General features: G+C 36.2%; 1 protein-coding gene across 1 annotated transcript in view; it reads right to left on the reverse strand.

The window, feature by feature from the left end:
* ITGBL1 (integrin subunit beta like 1) overlaps positions 1 to 24453 on the reverse strand; it is a gene marked incomplete at its 5' end in the record, with an annotated part of 149073 nt that overhangs the window by 76484 nt on the left and 48136 nt on the right. The window contains 4 exons of the mRNA XM_084268891.1: positions 1122 to 1262; positions 4017 to 4157; positions 7659 to 7781; positions 11237 to 11383. Coding sequence (XP_084125017.1) covers positions 1122 to 1262; positions 4017 to 4157; positions 7659 to 7781; positions 11237 to 11383 — 552 coding nt within the window. The remainder of the gene's footprint in view (positions 1 to 1121; positions 1263 to 4016; positions 4158 to 7658; positions 7782 to 11236; positions 11384 to 24453) is intronic.

Raw genomic sequence — 24453 nt, forward strand, 5'->3', positions numbered from 1 at the left:
AGTTGAGAAACCTTTCACCTTTATGCCAGGCAAAGAGGCTAAGAATTTTATGTATTATATTTGTTTCAGCCTTCTCTCCCTATTACAGACAATGCCCATTATATTTCTATGAAGGATCTCTCATTCTAGTAATAGGAGAATAACCCACATCATTATTTTCCTTGATGTGACCACATTCTTCCTATTATTAATTAGGTCAGATTAGATTTCTATAGGATGCATTAGAGCAAACAACCTGTAATCTGTCGGCTCTTTGAAACCACCCTCATTTGTTTACACAAAATTCCTGGGTATATAAATTGCATGCTGTGCACTGATCAAAGTCCTTCCCTCCTGCCCAGTATTAGCATCTTTATCAATAACTATATGTAATTGTATGCAAGGTCTCACTCAGAGTCTCAGCTTTTGTTTGTTGATACATGAAGCATCAAACTAAATACTCTGCAAGCCTTGGATGGATGGATATTAACTAATTGGAATATAATGATCTGAAGTACAAGCAGAAGAAGAAAGGAAGGGGAAAATGTCTAGGATGTATACAGTCAGTGAAGTATAGCTGGACCACACATTCATATTTTCTACATATCGCTATTCTACTTGTTGTCAGGTCAATTTGTATTCCTAAGGCACTGTTTTTCATTAACTCATTTGTTCACATTTTCTCTATCTTCTTTCTGTCACGTGTCCACCCCCTGACAAATAACATGAAATAAAATATAAAGTTTGATCTGACAAATTTTCAAATTTAAACTTCCTCAAGGAAGGATATATACATATTAAAATTTCAACCTTTCTCCAATTTACGTTAGGCTACACTGAAGACAAGAATATCAGAAGGGACATGGGCACCTAAAACCTTTTCATATTTACAGAATTTTGTTAAGAGGCATAGAAAAAAAAGGACATGTTTTAAGGAAGTTTTAGCACTGGAATTTATTTTTTTTTCTTAAAGAATGATGCATTTTAATTAAAGAAATCCACTCCCTCAAAAGACAGCTAAAGGTTGGTATAATTTAAGCTAGGAAAATAAGAATTGGAGCACCAAGGAAGTGCAAAATCAGACCAATTGGATGCTTTTGTTATAAAACTGCACATAATTTCCTTTTATAGATATTCTTTACCTGAACAGAAGTCGTCAGAATATCTATCATACACTTCTTTGCAGTTTCTTTCATCACACTCACAGGTATCTCCATGAATATCTCCCCAGTCACCAGTTGGGTCCACATCATGGCATGTGCATTCTCCACATACACATGTGCCTAGGAAAGAGAAAAAGAGAAGGGGAAAAAGAAAGAATGGGAAAAAAAGATGCAGAGATAGAAGATTAACTGAGCAATTTAGAGTAATAGTAGTTTGATTACAGGAATTTACACTTGTGAATTTTCTGTTCTCACAGGAGCCCAGTTTCAAAGCTGCAAGTGTTAATCATGAGCGTATGCTCATCTTCTATGATTTAAAATGTTCTATGATTATTTAGTAGTAGTACTTTATAAAAACAAGTTGGCTTCCTGTTCAAGTTTCTTTTCTGCTGTTACGCCTTGCTAGGAATCAACGGGAAAATATAGTGCACCAGTTGAAAAATCTTTGACATCAAGAGTAATTTGCCCTGACACTAATGACAATAAAAATCAATGCTGTTTAAATGACTTGGGCTTGGGCACAGTGGATAATTAATGATTGTTAAAACACAAACATTTAAACTAAAAGGGCATTTAAATTCTAATCCAGTTGAAAATATCTAGGAGGTAATTTTTTTACCTAAGATCATCACAGATCTACACATAAATGATACTTTTCCCAAGTCAATATTCAGGACCACACCCTGATGTTTACAGTAAGAAGGGAAATGTGAAATGTGACAGATATACTAATTTGGCACAGCCTTACTTGTATAGTTGAACACACATCCTACCTAGTTACAAAAAGTCAGAACAAAAAAAAAAAGACAATTTTCTTATTCAGAAATCCAAATGTGCTTCAGGACCACATGCTCACTACTTTTTTTGAGATGCCAATAGGCACAAAAAAGTGGCCTAATCTTCCAGATGCACATGGTTCGTTTCCTGGAGAGTAGCTTCATCTTCTGCTACTACACCAAAGCCTCTATCTTCTTATTCAAAACATTCTCAGCAACATACTGCATTTGAGAACAACAGGACAGGATGACTAAAGAGTACACATATATCTAAGCATGGTCTTTAAAAAGAGAAGGTCTGCGCAATCAGGCACACATGACAGTTACATGAAACAGAAAGAGATGCTGCCCTGTTAAGTGCTAAAGCCACCAAGAAAACCCTTGAGAAATTGTCACCTGATTTTTGATACTTCTACATTTCAGTGACATTACTGAAGGAGAATAATAAAAAAAACCAAACCAAAAAACCAAACCAGTCCTCAACTCTCCCCAAAAACATCTCTGGAGAGTGATTAATCCTCCCAGAAGCAACTTCAAAGTTAATTTGGATCAGCTGTCCTGGATATCAGAATGCAAAACACCATCTCACAGAAGTTTAAAAAAAATCTAAAGGCTTACATCTGGTCCCAGCTGCTTGACTAGACAGCTGGTAGAAAGATAAAGACAACCTAACCATCTTAGCACTGAAAGAGGCTGGACAGCGTGGCTTGCCTCAGTATGTCAGTTTTAGGAGGCTCAGGACTGACAAGATGAACTGTACCTATATCACAAGATGCATAAACACAGAAAACTGGATAAATAGGACTAAAGAGAGTAGAAATACTGTGTTGGAAAATTATTTTATGTAGTCAAGCCTACAAAAATTTTATACGGATAAAATCACAAATAGAATCATAGTGGTTGGAAGGGACCCTGAGAGATCATCGAGTACAACATGAAAGGCTAAAACTATCCCATGAATGCACCTTTGTATACATGTTTACACCCATTCAGGATATCAGATATACTATTTAGCCTCATTTCCCTAATTAGAAAGTAATTAATTTAAATGTAAATTTAAACAAATACTTGCATAATAAATTTTCAAATTTGAACCAAAACAATTGATTTGACCAGAAATTTTTTTAACGTTACTTTCTTGGTGCAAACAAAGCATCTGATCTGAAGCTACCTTATTTCCAGATTTATAGAAATATTTTTTACTGCTAAAGTCCCAAGGCTAAATGAGCCTATATAATCTCTGTATTTGAGCCAATCTTCTGGTTTCCCCATAATTTAAAGAGTTTTCTAAGTGCTGTCAGGACGATTAGATGTTCACACAATAGCAAGTTTTGTCAGTAGAGGTGTTTTAAGAGAGGTATCCATGTGACTTGTGTGTATGTTCTACTGTCGTAATTCTGGACTACTGCCAAAAAAATTTAACACTTCTTCTAAATCTTTGTACAATGAAACCAAGCATAGTAGCTGGTAAAAAGCAACCTCATTTTGTACTATTCCCCTTTTTGTCACCAATGGCAAAATCAGACAGAAGTATGAGGCAAGATTCATATTTTGGAACTTTGTGCAAATAAAACTCTATATATTTAGAAATACTGTGTGAAGTCTACCTTTCTAGCTCTGTGTGCATTCCACAGCATTGTTAGTGAATTCTTCTTAGTTGTTCATTCAGAATGGAATGGAAACTGAACACTTTGCATTTTCATTTTCCCTATCCAACTGTGAGTCTTCAAGAGTGAATTGACATGAAGTCCTGTTGGCCTTACAGCCCCAAACCATTTACTGCCAAAAATCTGCTAATATTTTATTTTGAAAGACATCTCTCACCAAAGCATATATACTAACAAATTATCCTGCTCAGCCTTACTACAAAAATGAAAAACTTTGGGTCAGCTTAATCTAGAAATGGGCATGAATTTGTGTACGTACCTAAAGACAGGTATCTACCCAGTCACTTGGCAACATATATCCAGATTTGAAATAAGTGAGAACAGACTAGAAACTATCAGCAAACACAATCCATGTCCTACTGCAGAAATGTATATGTAAAATAAAAGCAAGCTATATAAAAATACATAGAAGGAACGTGTGAATGACACACCTCTGTTGCTGCAGATTTTGCCATCTGGAGATGTGCATCTTTTCTTGATCTCCCAGGGGGTGATGTCACACTGGAATTCACATTTATCTCCATGCCAACCAGCCTCACAGTAACAGTTTCCACAGTAACACTTTCCATGGCCTTAACCCAAAACAAATTTTATACAGTGAGAAAGAGGCAAGTTTTTAAAAGGCATTAACAATTTAACTGTTTTGATCTTTTAAAAACTTTTAGTGCTAGACTCAGAATAGAAACACTTTATAGACCGTCTATACCTACATGCAATAAGACAAAGGATATTTGAATTATACTTTTCCCCAAGTCTATTTTAGAACATTTCTTCAGCTAGTCATAGATTAAACCTAATCAATCAGCACTAAGAAAATAACATCAATATTTTTACATTTGTAAGCTTAAATTTTTAAACTTTAGAGGTAAATTTGGAAGATAGTAAATGTTAATAACTAAAATTTAACCACAGCCTTAAACATTAAGAGAAGACATGCTTTCCCACAGTACTTGTCATGTCTAAGAAAGCATTGTGCGTTCTTGACTCCCCAGATAATTCTAGAAGAGGGCCCTTGATTTGCTGTCTAAGTTGTATATGGCTTCCCTTCTTACCTGTTAATATTTTTGAACATGGATAAACCAATTCACGAAACATAAGAATTAGCAAAATAAACCTTTTAGATGTTCACTTAACAAACCACTCACCTCCAAAAATGATAGTTGGGTCATCTGAGGCTTGATGAAACCAGCTCTTGAACATTTTGATCCACTAAGGTACTTTTGCCATGTGCTTCAATTGTCAGAAACCATTTAAATTAAGTAGCTGCAGCCCTCACTAATCTTAAAGCTAAGTTAATTCTTTACTAGAAGGATCAAGTCAGCATCTTGTTCATTTTTTTCTCTAGATATCTCAGGCTTAGCAGATGTATATCCTTAAAACCATCAAGAGTGCAAATTTAGACCTGTGCAGCACATTTTTTTCCTCTTTTGACAATTACAAGTGAAATTTTCATTATAACTATTTGGTTACACGTCAAAAAAAAAATAACAAGTTAAAAAATAGAATCTTACTTAGATAACTAAAGAACAAAGACAGTCTAAAGTAATGCCTATTATCAAAAGGTTGTTCTTGAACAGTAGACAAGAAATAAAGGGAAAAACAGTGAAGGAGTAAATAAAATTGATCTACTGGCATTTTTTGCAGATTAAAACACCACTACTTCATTTTTCACTCATGCTTGTATAGTCCTTAAATAAATATGAATTAAATGATATAGTTTACCACTACCTCTTGCTCTTGACTGGAGAAAATAAAAGGCCTTAGCTAAAAAAAGATCATGTTCAGAATTCAATTTGTCAGAAACTATGATACTTTATTAAAAATAAGATATAATTTGATTCCAAAGTTTACATAACTTAAATAAAAAGTGATAGTCAACTGACTGATGAAAATCCAACTGAAGCTGGAAAAGCTTGATACATCTTTGTAACTGTGCCCTACCTAAGAACTGATTTGCTTAAAAAATGCAGTCCCTTTGTGCAAAGATTAAAATGCATGTTATCCATATCTCAGCACGGCATTGTATGCTTTTCCAGGATAAAATTCTAGCTCACAGCTGCAGGCTTTAGAAATGCATGTAAGTAGAAGCTTTAGTTCTTTCATTAGTTTGACCCTCCCAAGTTGGCTTTCTTTGAAGACAGTTAAAATCCCCAAGACCTGCCCATACCTTGAAGGGCAATGAAGGACATATAGAGACTAAGCAGGTGCTACACAAACTGTGAAAGTACAACAGGCACTGATTAGGTTCACCCTGTCAGCAGAGAGTGTCCAGGGGCCATTGCTAGCTAAGCAGAACTAGATTGGAATGCTTTCTTTATTACATCATAAATAAACCAAAATGATTCCTGTGGTAGAAATCCTGTGGAAGGATAAATGGCATAGGGGGTATTAAAAGAGACATTATGATGGGAGAAAGAAGCAATAACCAGATAGGCAAGTGTGGTCTGCTTTTTCTGTAATGAAGGCATGTACCTTTGATCTTTGGTTCATGTGCTGGATTTTATTACAAAAGACATGGTTGAACATATGGCTATGTACTGTCGAGGCTTGTTAGAAAGCAAAGCAACATCTAATACTCATCACCTATGTGCACTCCTCAGCTTGCAATGACCTAACCAAGTCAAGCACATCATTAGCTTGCACCTTGTATTTATTTTGGAAGGCTCCAAAACTTACATAAGCTGTAAGGGGTTTTATATTAATGAATCACAGACCTTAGGGACTTGAACCTACCAGCATTTTATTTTGTCCTTTCATATCAGCATACTTTGATTTCTGCATACACAGAAAATTATTTTTTTAAAGAGATGCATCTGGTCTGTTTTGGAATATGGCACCATTTGAAGAAATAAGGAGAAAAAAAAAGATACTAAAAAACTAACAATATAAACCAGCAGCAACACAGGTGGGGGGAAAAAACTGACAAAAAAGAAGTAGAAGAATAGCTTACTGGAACTAAAGAAATGGTATCTTTTTACCATATTTAGTACTACATCTAAAGATTACAACCAAATCAATATAAATTGAATCACTGGCACATAACAACTCTTGCCCTCCACTCATTTTATTTTAGGTAGTTACTGGAAATACTGTAGTTTACTCCTGGATTTAGATTTCAGAGGACTATTCTGTATCTCCTCATTTAAATTCCCTACCTAATCATATGCAAAAAAAAGAAAAAAGCCCTTTTTGCCTTCAAAGGCATTTAAAAATATAATTTTGTTTACTGTGTAAGGATAAAGACATTGAAGCTATTTTACACAAGTTCTCCCTCATACACACAGAGCAAGGACTACATATGTATGGATTGTCTAAGAGTAGTTCTGAACTGTCCTGTATACGTACAGGCACAGTATGCATGTGCAGAGCTTGAAAAATATTTGTAGCTCCTTCCAGCTCAAGAACAAGCCTCCCTAGTAATATAGGCACAGAATTTATAATGCCATAAATGGCACGGATTGCACAATATTTAATTGCCAAGTTTCTATCTTACAATGAAATGAAGGCACAGTTTCAATTTTGGTTGCTTTTCTATCATCAGAGTTCACTCCATCTATTCTTGTGCCTTTTCTATCATAGACAAATTTTTTCTTCATTCATTCCTTTCCATTTTTATCTCCTGAATCGCTTCTGAGCTCTATCCAACATTTATTCTTGCTCTTTTTAATTTTTGCTTACTTGACAAAATTCTTAATAATCTATTTTTAATTTTTTTGTCCTCCATCTTGCTCTCATCTCTGCAATGAAGTATTCATATTTCTTATATTCTACTAAAGACAGACATACTAAACTATGAATTACCTTAGTGAAATACCTTGTGTAATCCTCTTTGCAGTGATTCCAAAAAGAGGAGGGTGTCACAGGATTTCTTTGTTCTGTAACCTCCTCCTTAGCTCATCTTTGCATCTGAAATTCCCACTTACAATTTGCAAGCTAAATTCTTGCAAATACAGTTCCTTTAATTTTAATTCATACATTCAGCAAAGACATTTTGTAGGTCCACACAATTAATTGATTTTTATACAGGCTGTATTAGTCTTCACCATTCTTCTTGTACTCACGAAAATACATACCTGAACAAATCTCTTCTGTCTCATCATCTATGCATTCTCTGTCATCACATTCACAAAATTTACCATAGACCAGTCCGTTTCCTTCTGAGTTTGCACATTTGCACCTGCCACACTGACATGTGCCTGTAAACATTTAAGAGAGAACTCAGTGACTGCAGTTTATGGAAAGAGTTTCATTAGTGTCTCAGTTATGGTACATACTTCATTTCTGAGAAGACTGAAATCTAAAGATCATCTAGACAAATACAGACAAATACAGAAACAATCCTCATCGAGAAAAAGCCTAACCTTAGCTGCAAACATTTTACTCCTAGATTTGTCTGACTTCATACAACTGAGGTATGAAGTCAGCTTTGGAAATTATCTCTCTTGCCTACTAAAAGGAGAAAAAAATATCTTAGTCATTTACTCAAGAAGGAAGACTGGTTTTGTGCCGTTCCACAGCCATGGTATGTGAAAGCAACAGATACTGGGGACCTAAAAATATGTTCCTTTGTGCTCTAGTCTCCAGTTTCTTTTCCACAGCTATCATCTAAGGAGTAACATTTTGTAAGTATAGTCTTGGAGAAAAAGCCAGGAATGAAAAGGAGGAAACACTGGTGAGGAACATCTGCATGAAGATCTTATGATCACATGTCAGGAAAAAAGGACTCAAGCTAGAAAGCAGTTACCACAGCAATGCATTAATCATACAACAGACAAGCTCATTGCAGAAAAATACCTTAACAGAATCATTAAACAAACCAAAAGTATTATAATAACATATCAACACTTACATTGCAAAGCACATTTTTCCAGTGGCATTGATGTTCACCTCTGCACACCTATCTGTGCAATTTGTCCTAAGGAACCTGGTTTGGGAGGATGGTTGGACTCAATCTCTTGAGGTCCCTTCCAACCCCTACAAATCTGTGTTTCTGTTACAAGTTGTTCCATTCATTTGAAGAACTGTAGGAACATCTATAACATCTTGTTATTTCGTGATTTGAACCCAATCAAACTTTAAGCTTTTTGCTTCTTGTTTTTTTTGAGCAGGGTTACCTTCTCACCTCAGTGGCTGCTTCTCTCCATGACCCACCCTCCCAAATACAAAAAGGTGGTTTGTTTGCTCCCAGGGATTGAAGAATTTCCCCCTTTTTACTCAGAGAGTCTATGTGACATGGAGAGCAGTTGCAAGGGCAAAGCAAAAAACTGGCTTCTCCACTTCCTCTTGAATATTCTCTAGTCTAGAACATACTACATATAACTGCTATAAATAAACCTATCAAGGAGTTATACAGTAAAAAAAAAAGCAACCCCCCTATAAAATCACATTAGAATCACACCTTTTCCCTACCTCTATGACCCTTATTAAAAGGGTAAAGATAGGAACAATGTGCAACACCATGTTAACTGAGGTTTATGGTCAATGGACTTGCACAAGCCTTTTCAGCAGTCATTGGCATCACTATGCCAGCAAGTACAGGTTTTAAAGAAAAGGACCTTACTTGAAAAGATTCCTACTCCTCACTTTATATCCATAAATATCTTAGAAAACATGGTAATTGACACAAAATAAGCCCTCCAAAGTAGAAGTTTTATGCTGATATTACACAATTAGTTTGCAGAAACCATTTTACATTTCAGCATTACAAATGTTTTACTAAACATCTTATTAATCTAAGCACAGAACCGAAGAATGGGGCTCAAACAAACATGGCCAGCCTAAAAAAGTAAATTTTACAATGTTTTCAAGACCTAATATAGTAATATTATATCTTAATAAAGTAATAATAATAATAATACAACTGAAAATGCAATATAAGTAACCTACAGAACTAGAATTATTTGCTACAATTACTTGGAAAATTAAAAAAAAATACAAATCTTGATAAAACTATCTTGTTCACAGATAATTCACAAACAGGAAAAAAGATCAAATACTAAATTGATTCACAAATTGGGCATGTAAAGAGGTCAGGCCAATTGTGTCCTAAAACTGTTCATTCCTTCCCATTGACTAGAAGTGGATTCTCTGCTCACACAGAGAATCTCAATTTAGGTAGGATACCCTAGTTGGTCTGTCAAAATATTAGGAACTATTGAATCAGGAAAGTTAAATTTTAGGTGACCCTTGATTGGTTCATGAGAAAAATTACAATTGTTCGCTGTGGGACACCAGTGGACTTTTTATGCAACTCATGTCACTCCTTCCTATACTCTACTGGCAATTAAAATGCAGAGCTCAGACCCTGAAGGCAACATTGGCAGTACAGCAAAAGGCAATCCCATCAAGACAAAATAGGTGTGGCTAGAACCCAAAGTTACCCCAAAACTCCCTAGCCAGTCTCATTGTAGTTCCCATCCTGTTTAATACCAGCAAAACCAAAAGCATTTCTTCTTCTCCATATCTTACTTAAAAATTCCCCCTTATCCACTTTCAGGGGTTATTAAGCTACATTACTTTTCCTGCGAAGACTCAGTGATGGACTGGAGCTACTTCTAGCCAAGGAAAGAAAGAGAAAAAAAGATCTTAATAGTCTTAAGTACTTCAACTGATCACAATAAACAAGGCTTATTTTGAGAGTCAGGTTCTCATTTAGGTGTCTCTCCTTTGTTACCCGAACAATCATGATTTCATATGATCACTATTATTGTCACAATGTAGACATATATTGTCACTCAGTATACTTTATACTTAAAATTTAATGTTAAAGTGGTTTCACGTCTTGTTGTGAAAACCTAGATTTTCTGTAACAAGCCCCAGAAATCTTTTGGGTTCTTTGTTCATGTCAGCAAATAACTTGTGAGAAATTTTGTTGTATGAAAATGTATGGAGCCAGACAGAAATTAAAGGCCAGTACTAGTGAGCAGAAGTGGAGTTCTTGAAACAACCCCTTGCTTGGGGATCAATGTAATGGAAAAACTGGAAGGCAATTTCTGGGCTGAAACCTTGACTAGTAGCAAATGCCCTTCAAAATTCTACCATTTTTCAGTGAAGTATGCAGAGGCTGAAAAGGCTCTTTCTTTTTTTGTCTTTTGGGTTTTTTAAGGATGGAACTTCCTCTTTAAGTTAAGATGAGATATAAAATTAAATAATTGGAGAAAAATAGTTACTGTATCAGAGAAGTGCACCATTACAATGATCCAGCAGATCTTCCACATCTATTTTTAATAACCACTGTTAGAGTTCAAACTGTCTCAAAAAATGGTACAACTTATAAATGTCTTGGAAAAACAAATTTACAAATGCTATTTCTGCATGCTATAAACACAAACACACACAAATGACATCCCTTTCTGCATTAATGTCATTACCATAACCCTTTAATGGGCAAAATACGTGACAGCTGCAGTTTCATCAACCTAAAATAGCTATGGATAAACTAGAGTACTAAAGTAGGCATTCTGAATCAACGCATATCATATGCACAGGAACAGGCGTATAGGAAGATTAAGCATTTTAGAACACACAGAGATCTTTCTCAGTCTCTTGAAACATACTCTACAAAGTTTCTAATAAAAAAAGAAATTACAGTGATTTTCAAGATAACACAGGGACAACATCAAGTCATCAAAAGCAACAAAAGACGTTTTACCTGCCCCAGAACAGATGATATCTTGAGAATTTTTGCACATTTCATTGCTTTTCTTCCGTGTAAGATTGCAAGTAGTTGGATACTGACAAGCTTCACCATACCAGCCTTCATCACATTTGCACTTCCCACAGTCACACTTCCCATGGCCTAGCAATGGAAGGAAAGAGTGTGTCAAGTCCTTTTTTTTTTCATTCAGAAAGTGATATTTTCTAATTCAGCTTTTAAAATAGATTCCATCAATTATGTTTTTGATTTAACATGATTAACAGATTCACTATGTGTAGCACAAATGCAATTAAAATTAATAAATATGATCTTAAATAGAAGGAGACACCTGGAATCACCATGACTTTGAAATTGAATGTATATAATTTCAATAGGTCTACACATGAATTCTTATTTTAAGAAGGATGAGAGAACTAAATCATCCTGTTTGAACAATGGGCTTTCTTACTACTTCCATACCTTTCTCATTCCCATATTTGTCTACTGTGAACTATTATTACAACAACAAAACTCCAAGTGCAGGGATTCCAGTCACCTCCCAGGCAAGCTGTAAGCAAAGAACAGCTAGGAACTGCAGCATGAGGACACAGGATTAATTATTATTGTACAACACCTGAAAACAAACATGGAGAGGACCAGATAGAGCAGCAAGAAGTATCTCCCTCATGCAGCAGCAACTGCAGCTCCAGCCTCTACTGAAAGCTTCCAATCCTTTTTCCTGAAGCCTCCTCTGGTTACTGGTTCTTCCAGCCCTCTCCCACCCACTTAGAATCTATTTGGCTGCTGCTGCAAAACTGAATTTTGTCTTTAAATATTGACACAATATTGGTGATGTGGTGTATTTTGATACCCATAAGACAATGTTTACTTCTGAATATTTCCTGAGTGTGAAGCATCTCAAAGAATCAATGCAGCTGTTCAATCTGTTAGGGCACAGTATGCTAGCCTTCCATCAGGGAAAAAAATCCCTTGTTTAAAATATGTATTATATCTAATAGCATGAAGAACTATAAAAATAAGGAAAGTTTAAGTTTTAAAAAATTCTTTCATTTTCTTTAGAAGTACCCAAATATGCAGAAGAACTGACAATTTACACTATTTATGCTGCACATTAAGTATCACGTTCCACTCTGAATTCCAGGTGCAAATTTCTATCACTTAATTCTTTAGCTTTCCTTTACAATTTTAGTTATTAAATGGGAAAAAAATTGCAAATCTTTAAAGCTAGAATATTCAATTTTAAAAATAAATACCATTTTAATGTATATCTGATTGACAGAAGATTTCCTTCCAATCACTACATCTCAAAAATAGAATCTTATTGCAATCTATTTTACATGCATCTGCTGCCTGCAGTTAGTCAACTGCCTGAAAATACAACCCTGCTCTGCTGCCAATAAGAAGGAATTTAAATAATTATTGTAAACAGAAAATTTTAAAGAGAAAGAGAAGCATCTTTTGTTGCTCATTAACATTTTGTTTGCCTTCCAAGATGATCCTAATACAAGATACAGTTCAATAGCTAAAAAAAAAAAAATCAAACCCCAAACATAGTCCAAAAACAAGAGAGAATTATCCTAGTTCTTGTCTTAAAACAGGATTGCCACCTCAAAAATCGCTGAATAACTCTCTGCTGATAGAGGACAAAGAGAAAAGAAAATAGGATATAAAATTTATAATAAAAAACAACTCTTGTGATTACTCTGCTTTACTGACGGGCACCAGCGTAAGCAATTCCAGAAAATGGTGATAAGTCCTAGGGTAGCTTAAAAAAACTGAAGACAAAACCATAACCTGATATTTTTCTTGCTTTCAAAGATTACTTATCACAATGACTTTGCATTTTCCATGTCAGGCACACTTCTGATTTAACAGTTTGATGTCTGCTGGTGAAGAAACGATGCTCTAATAAAAGGAAGAGTGATTTTCCTGCTCCCATGTCTGAATGGTAAGTAAGGCAGAAGCCACCACTGGTTAGGACTCCACCCACACTAACCTCTCACAGTCAGGGACGCAGTAATCTAACACAATGTTCCTTAAAGAAAAAAATATTTTCACTTAAAACTCATACAGCCTGCTTAAAGAAAATTAATAAAAGACTCCCATGATAGTAGGCATACAGATCAGCTTCTTGGCTTTATTTAACAAGATAATTAAAAAAAACCACCCTGAAACTCGTTACGTTAAACTGAGAGAAAGATGTCCTGCATGCAAGTGAAAGCAACTATAAGGAATTCAAGTAATATGAATTTGTAAGACTCTATTAATTATTTCCATCTTGACCATCCCCTTAAAATAGCTTTAATTTATCCAATTGGAGATTTGGTTGGTTGGCTTTTTTTTTAATCCTAAAGCAATGGCAATATTCTGTCTAAAAATTTGGGTGAGAGGACTACATTGAGGTGCTGAAGATGATAAAACTGCCAGCAATAGCTTGTATAATTCACTGTATCTTCCCTGTCACATAGATGATGCAGTAGATTTGCAAGACAGTTTTCCATAGTAATGCTCTTGCTTATTTCTCCCATCCACATGGACCAATACTGTGTTCATGGTCATGGCAAAAATAGCAAAGTTGTGAACTATATAAACCAGGTATCTGATAAGCTGCAAGAAAACCAGAGATGGTACAAAAGGTGTCTAATTGGTATCACAGTCTTTTCAAAAGTTTTCTGGAAAATCCTTTTTGGTGTATACAAATTCCTGTATTATTTAGAAAGCAAATAAAACTATGAAATAGTCAATAAGAAGTAAAGAGCTCTATGAGAACTGTGAGGTCAGACTGAAACTTCCCAGGAAATACATTCTACCAATAAGGGTTAGAACCAGGTATCTGAGGATGTGACACATAACACAAGGAAAGTGTGTTGCAAGACCTTATGAAATAGCTGGTCAGGGAAGCTGTATCTCAGAGTAAGTTATGACATATTCATTCCATTTCTTAAAAAAAATGGCTGTAGCCTGCATAAACGCTGAATGTAAATAAATCAGAATTTTCACTTTAAAAAATCAGAAAATAAGGGAAATAATGAAGACTCAGGGAAGTTCTAGCATTCCTTTAAGACGATGGCTGTGGCTGTGGGCTGTGAAAAACTTGCAGCTTCAAACATGTGGAAAAACCTTTTATAACAAAGGGCTCCATTTCTGACTAGATGAGCAGTCACCTCAGAGAGTATATCTGGAGTGTGCAGAAAGCTTGTCGGGTGGAAAAGGGAACTAATACGCAAAGAAACCTGTCAGATGTCAGAAAATATATGGAGAAAGTGAGAACAGAAAATGTTAGGCAGGGTCAGATCTTGCAAAATTGCAAGTACTAAAATGTACTTTCATCATCCATATAAAAAGAAAACAGGAAAAAAAAAAGTGGCTTCACCAAGCAGCAAAAAGCAGTTAAGATTAAAGATAATTTACAGACAGTCCAAAACAAAATTAATATGGGGATGTTGACTACAGTAGCAAATGCAGTGTGGCTAATGATACAGACTGTGGAAATGAAAATTACTCATCTAAGATGAGAAGAAAACAAAGACATAAAACTATTTTTAAGGAAGTGTCTAGACCAGTAGGGCAAGACCCCATAATTTCCACTTGAGAGTACTTACCATACTTGCACATGAAAGGCAAGTTCAATAACAAAAGACTTTTAATGAATCTATCAGACTAGCAATTAAATGTCTGAAAAATAATAAAAAACCCACCCTAACTTTTTTTTTCTTTCAAGAGAAAGGGTTGTACGTGATCCAAGCAACATAAAACCAAGTGGCTCTCACCTCATGAGCTATGCAAGGATTTGAAAGAAATTGAAGCTAGAGAAAGAAATTATGAATAGCTAGAGACACTGAGGTAATGAAAAATGGAATATAATGAATAACAGCTTTAGCCCCAAATAGACTATCATTATGCTAAATTAACCTGACACCTCTCTTTATAAGATAACTGATATTTTAAGAAAAGGAACATGGGAAATCTAGCTGGTATGATCATACATCACTTCAAAAAAAACATTATTCTGGATGAGGTACTCTTGAAATATAAAAGAATCACAACTTGGTTTAAGTGAAAGAAACCATATCAAGACCAAACAGGATATTACAGGGATAGAAAATGATTACTGGTGATGTTTCAAAGGATGATTTTGGAACCAAACATGTTTTACTGATACAAAAATTCAGAGTATGCTAACAACATTTGCCAATTACACAAACCCATAAGCCCTCAAGTACAAAGGTAAAGGTGGAAAATCACACAGAATGAACTGGACTGACAGTCTGAAGGAATAAAAGTGGATTGAAACTAGAAATACAAAGCACAGAATCACACACAATGGACAAGGAAAGGATGCCATAGGCTAAGTTCTCCCCATTTGAAAACAACAAGTAGAGACTGAATGTACACTCAAGTCAGGTGTGGAAAGTCTTTAGCTGAAAAGAGTCTGAGATGTACACATTGAAGATATACCAGTAGGGACAGAAAATGGTAGCAAACTTGCATTTTAAATGCTATACACAATGTATTTAAAATAGACGTAGTCCCAGTTTATGCTGGAAAATTACCATTAGTTCTCTAAACCTTAGAATAATGAGTCAAGTTTTCCAGGGAAAACACTTGTAGAATTTTAGCCACTTGCAGAGTTGCAATAGGCTAGGAATTAAAACATTTCAACTGAAAGATGTTACTTTAAACCACAGTCATTTGACTCTGCTCACATGCTTTTGCCTTTAAGACTCTTAACTTCATTCTAAGTGCATCCTAAAAAAGTTTCACTACTAAATTTGCACACCTACAGGTGCAAGAGCAAAGACTGCAAAGGTAGCATCTCTGACAAAAAATTCCATATCCACATTGAACTGCATACATTCAAGGCACCAATTTGAAAACCTGACTTTGCTGGGATCCATCTGTAATCCATCATGAGAGACAGGCACTTCCGCAGAGTGACTCAGGACCTGTGTGGGCTGGATAGTTCTCAGAGGCTGGCTGTCTTTCTTCAATAAACTACTGGGAAGCATGCAATGATTGAATAGGATACACAAATTGAACTGGTAGGACTTCAGATGTTGGTGCATCACTAGACATGTACACATTGCTTCGCTTATCTATAAAACTGTCTATGTCAGGTTTCAAATATTCTTATGCACTTTGAATAAAAAAAGAGAAGGATATCCGCTTAGCTATAGGTTGAAATCCATCAGTTTATGAAAACAATTTTGTGTAAACCAGAAAATTAATTTGAGTATTACTTCCATTTCTATGTGCCTACATCAATTGTAGCATTCAGCAGTGCTATTGCTATCTCTGTGCCACCCACTGGAAAAGACTCTCACCATATTTGCACCAGTTTTGGTTCAGGTTTTTTCACTTCTTAATGTTCACGATGGCTGAAAGCTCTGCTGCATCCCAGTAGTTAAACTTTCCATAGGCAATGCAAACAGACAAAACAAATGACTGCTTTCATTACCTACCATGTTCTTGCCACCTAAGAGCATACGTGAATGTATATCCTGATTATCTTGTCTACTGGGCAATGGTATGGCACAAAAAATGCACACTCCTTAGGAGAAAAAAAAAAGAGAAAGACTGATCTTGAGGCTAAGACCTCAAATTGAAAGACAGGTGACTGTTCAACTCTCTGGTCAGTCTCATTTTCTGGGTAACTTCTAGCACAAGACAACATTACCAGGTCCCCAAGAGATGAATTTAAATTCTTTTCTTGGTAAAGCTGATAATGATAATTAACTTTTTCATAGACATTTTAGTAAGGACAGATTTCTCAGTGTTTGAGGGTTTTCAGATGTTATGTATGCTTAGAGACAGCTAGCTTAAAAAAACCAAATGAATAAGTAAGCAAGCAGAAAAAAACATGAGGCAACATAGTACATTTGAAATTACATTCACCCTTTTTCTCAGTAACATCAAAAGAGCACTCCCTGTCCAGGGTAAATTGTAAAACTATAATCGTGTGCTTGTTAAAATGCAAGGACCAAGCTCTTACACAAATCCTTAGTTCATTAAGCCAACATTATAGAAGATACTGCCTTTGGTACAATACCTGTTTATGTGGTTGTGCAGCATTAGTTATAGCATGGTAACTCTCACTACAAAAGAAGTCTCTTACTGGACTACAAAGACCCAGGCTACTTGACCAGACATTAAAATACACTCAGATGTCCTCACTGTCACTTGCTTTTAATAACCAAAACCCAATTATTATATGTAAGAACATAATTGGGGGCAGTTCTCATTTTAAAATTGTAATGAAACCAATTTTCTACAAGCAGGTGAGATTTACCATAAGAATTTCCCTCTATAGCATAAAGCCAGCCATCAGGAGGAAATCAGCAGCTGGCATGATAATTGAATTGAGCTCATTATTATTCATTTTTAGCAACCACTGAGTGATTCATGAAGTGCTTTTCAAAGCTAAAAAACACTTCACGAAATAGGTGAAGAAATATGAAGAACTTCTTGTTACAAATTCCTGCTTTAAATTGGGATGTTTGATAGGAAGGATGATTGAGTTCTAAGAGTTGAAAATTTGGGAAAAGTAAAAAAATTAAAACACTGTTCTGAAGTTTTATCCTAGACCAGCAGAGTGAAGATGTTTATCAATAGCTCTTTCTAACTGGATGACTCGCTTTCCTGTGGTTACTGAAGCAGATTCTGCTACTTGCACCAACGTGAAGTTGGTGAAAGTATTTCAGATTACATTAGGATAAGATTAGCAAAGTGGCCTATTCTGTTTAGTTGTATTTGAGATTCTCAACCACTATGCCTTGCATTCAACTGAAGCTTACCTCTGAGTCTCTTATTTTGGAACTGTTGGAGTTGCTGAAAAACTTGTTGGAGGTTCCAAAAAAAATTAAAATATCAGTACTATTATTGTTTCCTATGTCAACTTGCTTGAAACGAATCTCTCTCTGAGGTTGGGATCTTGGTTTTTTGTGTTGTGCTTCCTCTGATGAAAGCCAGCCGTCTTCTAGATCTTTGCTAGAAGATACCCACAGGATTCTGCCCCTACTGAAATTAGGTTCAACAATGCTGGTGTCTTCACAAAAGTAGTGGCTCCTCTTTCCTATCCCAGTCGCTTTTTTGTCTTCCTGTGCTGACACAATAAGGCTAAACTATAGATGGGTTAAAGGGACAGATTTGAATTTCAAAACAGCTCAAGAAAAAAAAAAACCCAACCAACAAACAAACCAAAAAACAGAGGGAAATTTGAGGGGAAACAGCTGCTTACTGGTAGAACATTTCAAGCCAATTTTCCCACTCCAACACCTTTATCACAAACCACAGCCCTAATAAGAACTGCATCAGAGATTTTCAAAGTGCCAGGGTAAATCCAGAGGACTTTACAGAGAACAAAACCTGAAACCTTCATTTACCTAATCTCAAAAATCTATTAGAAATTCAAAAACTCTCACTTTGAATTTAGGAGTTTTTACATGAAACCAGTTTCTCTGTGTTTATTTAGGGTGTCCAAGATGTTGAAGCAGCCCAGAATAACCCACAGGGACATCCAGCCTTGGCCTTTAGGCAACTGGGGAGAGCGATTGGGTCACTGTGCCAAGAGCACATGGGCTTTGTAACACAGTTTGCTCTCTTTTATGGTTGGATTCCCCTCCCCCTCCTTTAAGTTCATCTGAAATGGATTTTCAGGGTTAAAATAAAAAGTGGTGACAAATCATCTCGATTTAGTTACTACTGGATAGGTTTTAACAACAAAACCATCATAAATAGCATTAAATAGTAACTCCAACAGAGGTAGTAGAGAACAGATTAAAACAAACCAAACTACTATATACTTCTAAAAGGAAAAGCCCTCTAATATATGAAGAAAAAAAAGGTATCCTGTTGCACTTCTGCTATGAGTTCCAGGGACTTCTTAGCACAATGTTTTAGTAAGCAAATATTCAGTAGTGCTCTAAAAGAAGAAATTCAATCAGAACCCACATTAAATTTTATTTATATATATATATATATATCTATATATCTATATATATATATCTGTGTGTTTGTGTGTGTGTGTGTGTGTGTGTGTGTGTGTGTGTATATATATATATATAAAAGCCGGAGGGGAGTATGAAGACCTGACTACTGATGGTGTTTAATTTTCAGGTTATAAATCAAATATCTGTAACAGATATTTCTGTTATACATGCTCCACGATACCACTTCTAGCAATACCCTCTTTGTTCCATATTGACATAAGGAGCTTACTGCTTCAGGGTGTGCTCCATCACGTGAGTTGACACAAATACCACACTTTTAAAATCTTCTACCCACACCCCAGTACAATTCATGCAAACAAGTTGATTTTAAAGCACCACTGCTAAATTTGGAGAGGAAAAGTATTAGTATTTGCAGAAAAATAGTTTAAGAAAGCACTTAAAGTTGACATCAGCAGCATACATAATCTGTAAGGAATCTGCTCCATTAGATAAAAAGTGTTCTTTAATACAGTAATAGAAATGAGAAACTAAGGATCTGATCAAATAATACTCTAAAAGCAGTATCTTTAGAAATGGAAATAGACTAGAAAAGGAAACAGGAATTAGGAAAAAAATCAAAATGTTGCCCCCTAGAGGGTATTTTTCACAATAAAATGAATTAAACTATCAGTGGAAAACTATTTCTAGAAGATAAAAACATCAGACTCTTTAAAGAATTCCAGCTTCTATGTAATTTCTTTAAGACAAAAAAGAAAAATAGAAAAAAAATTATATTCGCCTCTACTAAGACTAAAGTTATCTTTCTCTATCCAAAGAGGTCATCATGCATGACTTGTCTTCAGTACAAAGTTTAAACCTACACTTACTGTCAATTGCAGTTCCACTGCCAAGACTAGAATTTAAATTACAGTTATGTTCATAAAAGACTTTAATTGCACATGCTGGTCAAAGGTTGCTTTTTATATGTACTACCCTAATCCTGTATTTCAGAACTTCAGAACAACAATTTCTGAAAGAGGCCAGGAAGAATTTTACATGGTCCATTAACTGGTTTAATTTTAATTTTTTTTTTCTCTCTCACTCTTCTATGAAGTACAGAAAATCAGTCACAGCAAGAGATAGATTCAAGTGATCTATCTCTTGAGATAGAACCAGGTCTCCTGTGCTCTTAAAATTTCACTGCACAGTTCTGCATGTCAGGTGATATGGTAGAAGCTTTTCTATATATACACTGCTTCCTAAAGCCCCAAACCAATTTTTCAGCAAATATGTATTAAAACAGCATAATATAGAAGAACTAATCCCATAGTGATTAATGGGTATGCTTAGTTAATCAGAGACACTGTGGGTGTCTAGACCTGTTTCTTTTACCCTTTTCACTGTTCTAGTCAAAGGAATTATTTTAAATTACCTACATGGACTTAATCAATACTAAATTATCCATCTGTTAAAGCCTAACCTTGCTTTAGTTAATACTCTCAAGTTGCACAAGATCATATAGGAAGTGGCAAATTCAGTTATTGGGAAGGCAAGTGATGTCCATTTTACAACAATTTTACTAAATTATCTAGTTATCTTGACACTTTAGATTTTAAATCACAGTCTTTGAAATATTCATTGACATATGTTATCGATGATATATCCATTGGTATATGCCAAAACTACAGAAAGTCACAAAGTAACAGATTCACAGAATGGCAGAGGTTGGACATGACCTGTGGAGGTCACCTAGTCCAATACCCCTTCTCAAACAGGGCCACCCAGAGCTCGTTGCTTAGGTCCATGTTCAGGCAGCTTTTGAGTATCTTCAAAGATGGAGAGTCCACACCATGTCTGGGTAGCCTTTGCTGGTGCTTGGTCACCCTCACAGTGAAAAAGTGTTTCCTGATTTTCAGAAGGAACACCCTGTGTATCAGGTTGTGCCCACTGCCTCTGGTCCTGTCACTGGCCAACACTGAGCAGAGCCTGGCTCTGTCTTCTTTGCACCCTCACTTCACGTATTTATATATGTTGATGAGATCCCTCTGAGCCTTCTCTTTAGGATAAACAGTCCAAGCTTTCTCAGACTTTTCTCACAGGAGAGGTCTTCCAGTGCCTTCATCAGCTTCGTGCCCCTTCGCTGGACTTTCTCTGGTAGCTCCCTATTTCTCATGAACTGAGCACAGTAATTTAAAACATTTCCAACAGGCTATTTCCTAAAACTAAAATATTTAAATAGCATTTTAATTATTGAAAAAATGTCTTAAAAGTAAACCACAAGGGTTTGAAAATGTTATTCTACTTAGTGGAGAAAAGAGGGGAAGACATGAATAAGAAGCAAAACTGAATAGAATAAATATTTTTGTCTCAGCTACTTGGTTTAAACATACTGTGTTCCATGTAGGTTTGTTAGATTGCTTGCAAACTTATGAAATAAAGTAAGTTTTTCTAATATCAAAACATTTAAATTGACTTTAAAAGGATTTTTTGGAAGCTCATCTCATGGCAAGATCTCAAATCATGTTTTGTTATTGCTTGCAGAAAATTAATGTGCAACATATGAAACTTTCTAAAACCTTGCTACTCCAATTTCATTGTTGCCAACTGCAACATGTGGCAAAGGTAACACATGGCTTTAGCACTTTTATGTACTGTACAGCACTCAGAGCAAATTGTCTTCTATAGCTTGAATCTTCCACTTGAAGAATATATTCACCCTATATTTATATATGGAAAAAAATGTGGTTTATTACTGTGCTTGTGCATTTGGAATAAATAAGTTTTTGTCCACGTATACATACAAATACTTCAAGAATCAAAGACAATGTGCATTTTTTCCTCTACCTGTACTAAAAGGGTAGAAAATATATATATAAAAAAATCCCAAACCCTGATACTGCCAATTAGAGGTATTTGCTTTTCCCCCTAGTGGCTGTGGATTCAAATTCCCTGTAGAGTGAACAGACTCAATTGTAATAAAAATCAATTAGATATTGTGAATGTTTAAAATGAAGGAAAGCAACACTCAGTTGAATCAGCTCCAGTTTGTTACCCCGGAGGTGGCACAAGTTGATATAATCTGAAATGTGATTCATGCTGTTTAGACAGATGATATAAATATCTCGGGGAGACAGAGATAAATTAGTTTTATCCATCAAAACCGTCTAGAGACAAGGTTTCTGTTAATAATTCAGTGGTTCTGTGAAAGATTCCTTACTTATTTTTAACCAAATGGTTTCTCCTTTTTTTTTTTAAAAAAAAAGAACAAAAATAATCAGCTTTTAGGTAGGAAGATCTTTTAATAGGCAACGTGAGTAGTCTTTGGCTACTCTAGAAGACCACTTTTTCCTGTGTAGACTTCTGTTCAGTTGCTACATACATTAAACAAATATTCATCTGAAATGTAAACAATTCCATTTAATGAAATCATAGAATGGTCTGGGTTGGAAGGGACCCCAAGGACCATAGAGTTTCAAACCCGCCCTGCCACAACCTCACTTTCAAGGTAGCTAGCTTTCCTCAACATTTCTGTCTCTAAGGACCAAATCCCAAGAGATCTTGGCCAACAATTCCTTAAACAGCCTAAAGTTTGCTCTCCTGAAGCCCAGGGTCCTGATCCCACATTTTTCCAGGCCCACATTTCTTTGAGATCACAAACTCAACCAGGACATGGTCATTGCAGCCCACGCTGTCTCCAATCTTAACACCTTTAATGATCTCCCCCACATTGGTGAGCACCAGGTCCAGCAGCACTTCACCTCTGGTTGATCTGTCCAATACCTGAACCAGAACGTTGTTATCTATGGACTCCATCAGGATGAGTGCCTGCAAGCACGATGCCTCCAGCAGCTCAAGGAGGAAGGCCTTATCAGCAGTCTCTCTTTGATCAGGTGGCCTGTGATAGACAACTATCACCAGCTGTCAATTATTATTCCCATCCCTAATTCTGACCCACAATCTCTCAACCTGCTCCCGACCACTTCTCAGAGGGACATACTCACAATCTAGCCACTTTTTAATGTGGAGGGCAAGTCCCTCACTCTTCCTACCTAGTCTATCCCTTCTAAAAAGGCAATACACCTCTACTGGGGTATTTCAGCTGTGGGAATCATCCCATCATATTTCCATGATAGAAGCTATATCATAATTTTCCAAGGACATCACAATTTCCAACTCTTCCTGCTTATTACCCATGCTGCATATGTAGGCATAAAGATACTTCAGCTTGGCTTTCTTACTCACCACCTTTTTAGAGAAGCCCTTTCTCAAGCCTTGGGGAGGAATCTGAATTTTTTCACTACTGCTTCCTAGAGGGATATTAGAAGGTTTTGGAAGGGGAGGGTCAGCAACATTACATCCTCTGAAGAGTCCTCAGAAGATCCTATGAGATTCTCCAGAGGTATTTCCCCACAATCTCCTAGAGTGACAGCATCGCCAAGCCCTTCTCTCTCTCATTGAACTCTACCCTCTTGCCCCACCAGATCTAGTATAAAGCCACAGCCTACTTGCTCCACCCTAGCAAGCTTCTTTGCATCCCCTTCCCCCTTCCTATCCAGTTTAATGCCCTGTCAATGAGGCCTGCCAGCTCTTGGGCTAGGATTCTTTTCTGTCTTAGAGACAGGTGACACCTGTCCACAGCCATCAGGCCAGGTGTTGAGTAAACCACCCCATGACTGAAAAAACCAAAGTTCCTGAGGCAACACCAGCTCCTATAATTTAGAGAAGAAAAAAAAATACAAAGGAGCTTCACATATTTAGCTATGCAGACACTGAAACTTGTAGACACTCTAAAAACTACATTCTTGTGGGATAGACAGATTTATAAGTCCAGCAGGTTCATGTTTGTGTTACTGGCTCAAATGCTGAAATAACCAAGTTAAATAAACCCCGTTTCTGGAGTCTGAGCCCATTCAGTGTGTGCTCTGGGCTCAGTAATAAATGCTGGCCCAGATACCTTTCACTGGCTCATTCCAAGGTCTGTGGCTGCACATGGTTTTCAGTCTCCATTACCCCAAACATGCTGATCTGACTAAAGGAGAACTCTAGATTCTCTGTGAGGTTACACAGTTGATGTTTGGCTTCACCATCAGCACTCAAAAGAACTCCAACCACATAAATGCTGCAGAGCTTTTATTTTCAAAATATGCAGCATATAAATGTATTAACAACTGTGCCTCCAAAGGCCTGCCCAGCAGCTACTTAAGTCAGATCACCAGAGGACTTCTACACTTACATGCAGATGAGAAAGGAAGTCATAAAAACTTGATGGCCTCCACAGTTTCA

The sequence above is a fragment of the Gallinula chloropus genome (assembly GCF_964237585.1).
Source record: "Gallinula chloropus genome assembly, chromosome: 1".
Taxonomy (NCBI): Eukaryota; Metazoa; Chordata; class Aves; order Gruiformes; family Rallidae; genus Gallinula; species Gallinula chloropus.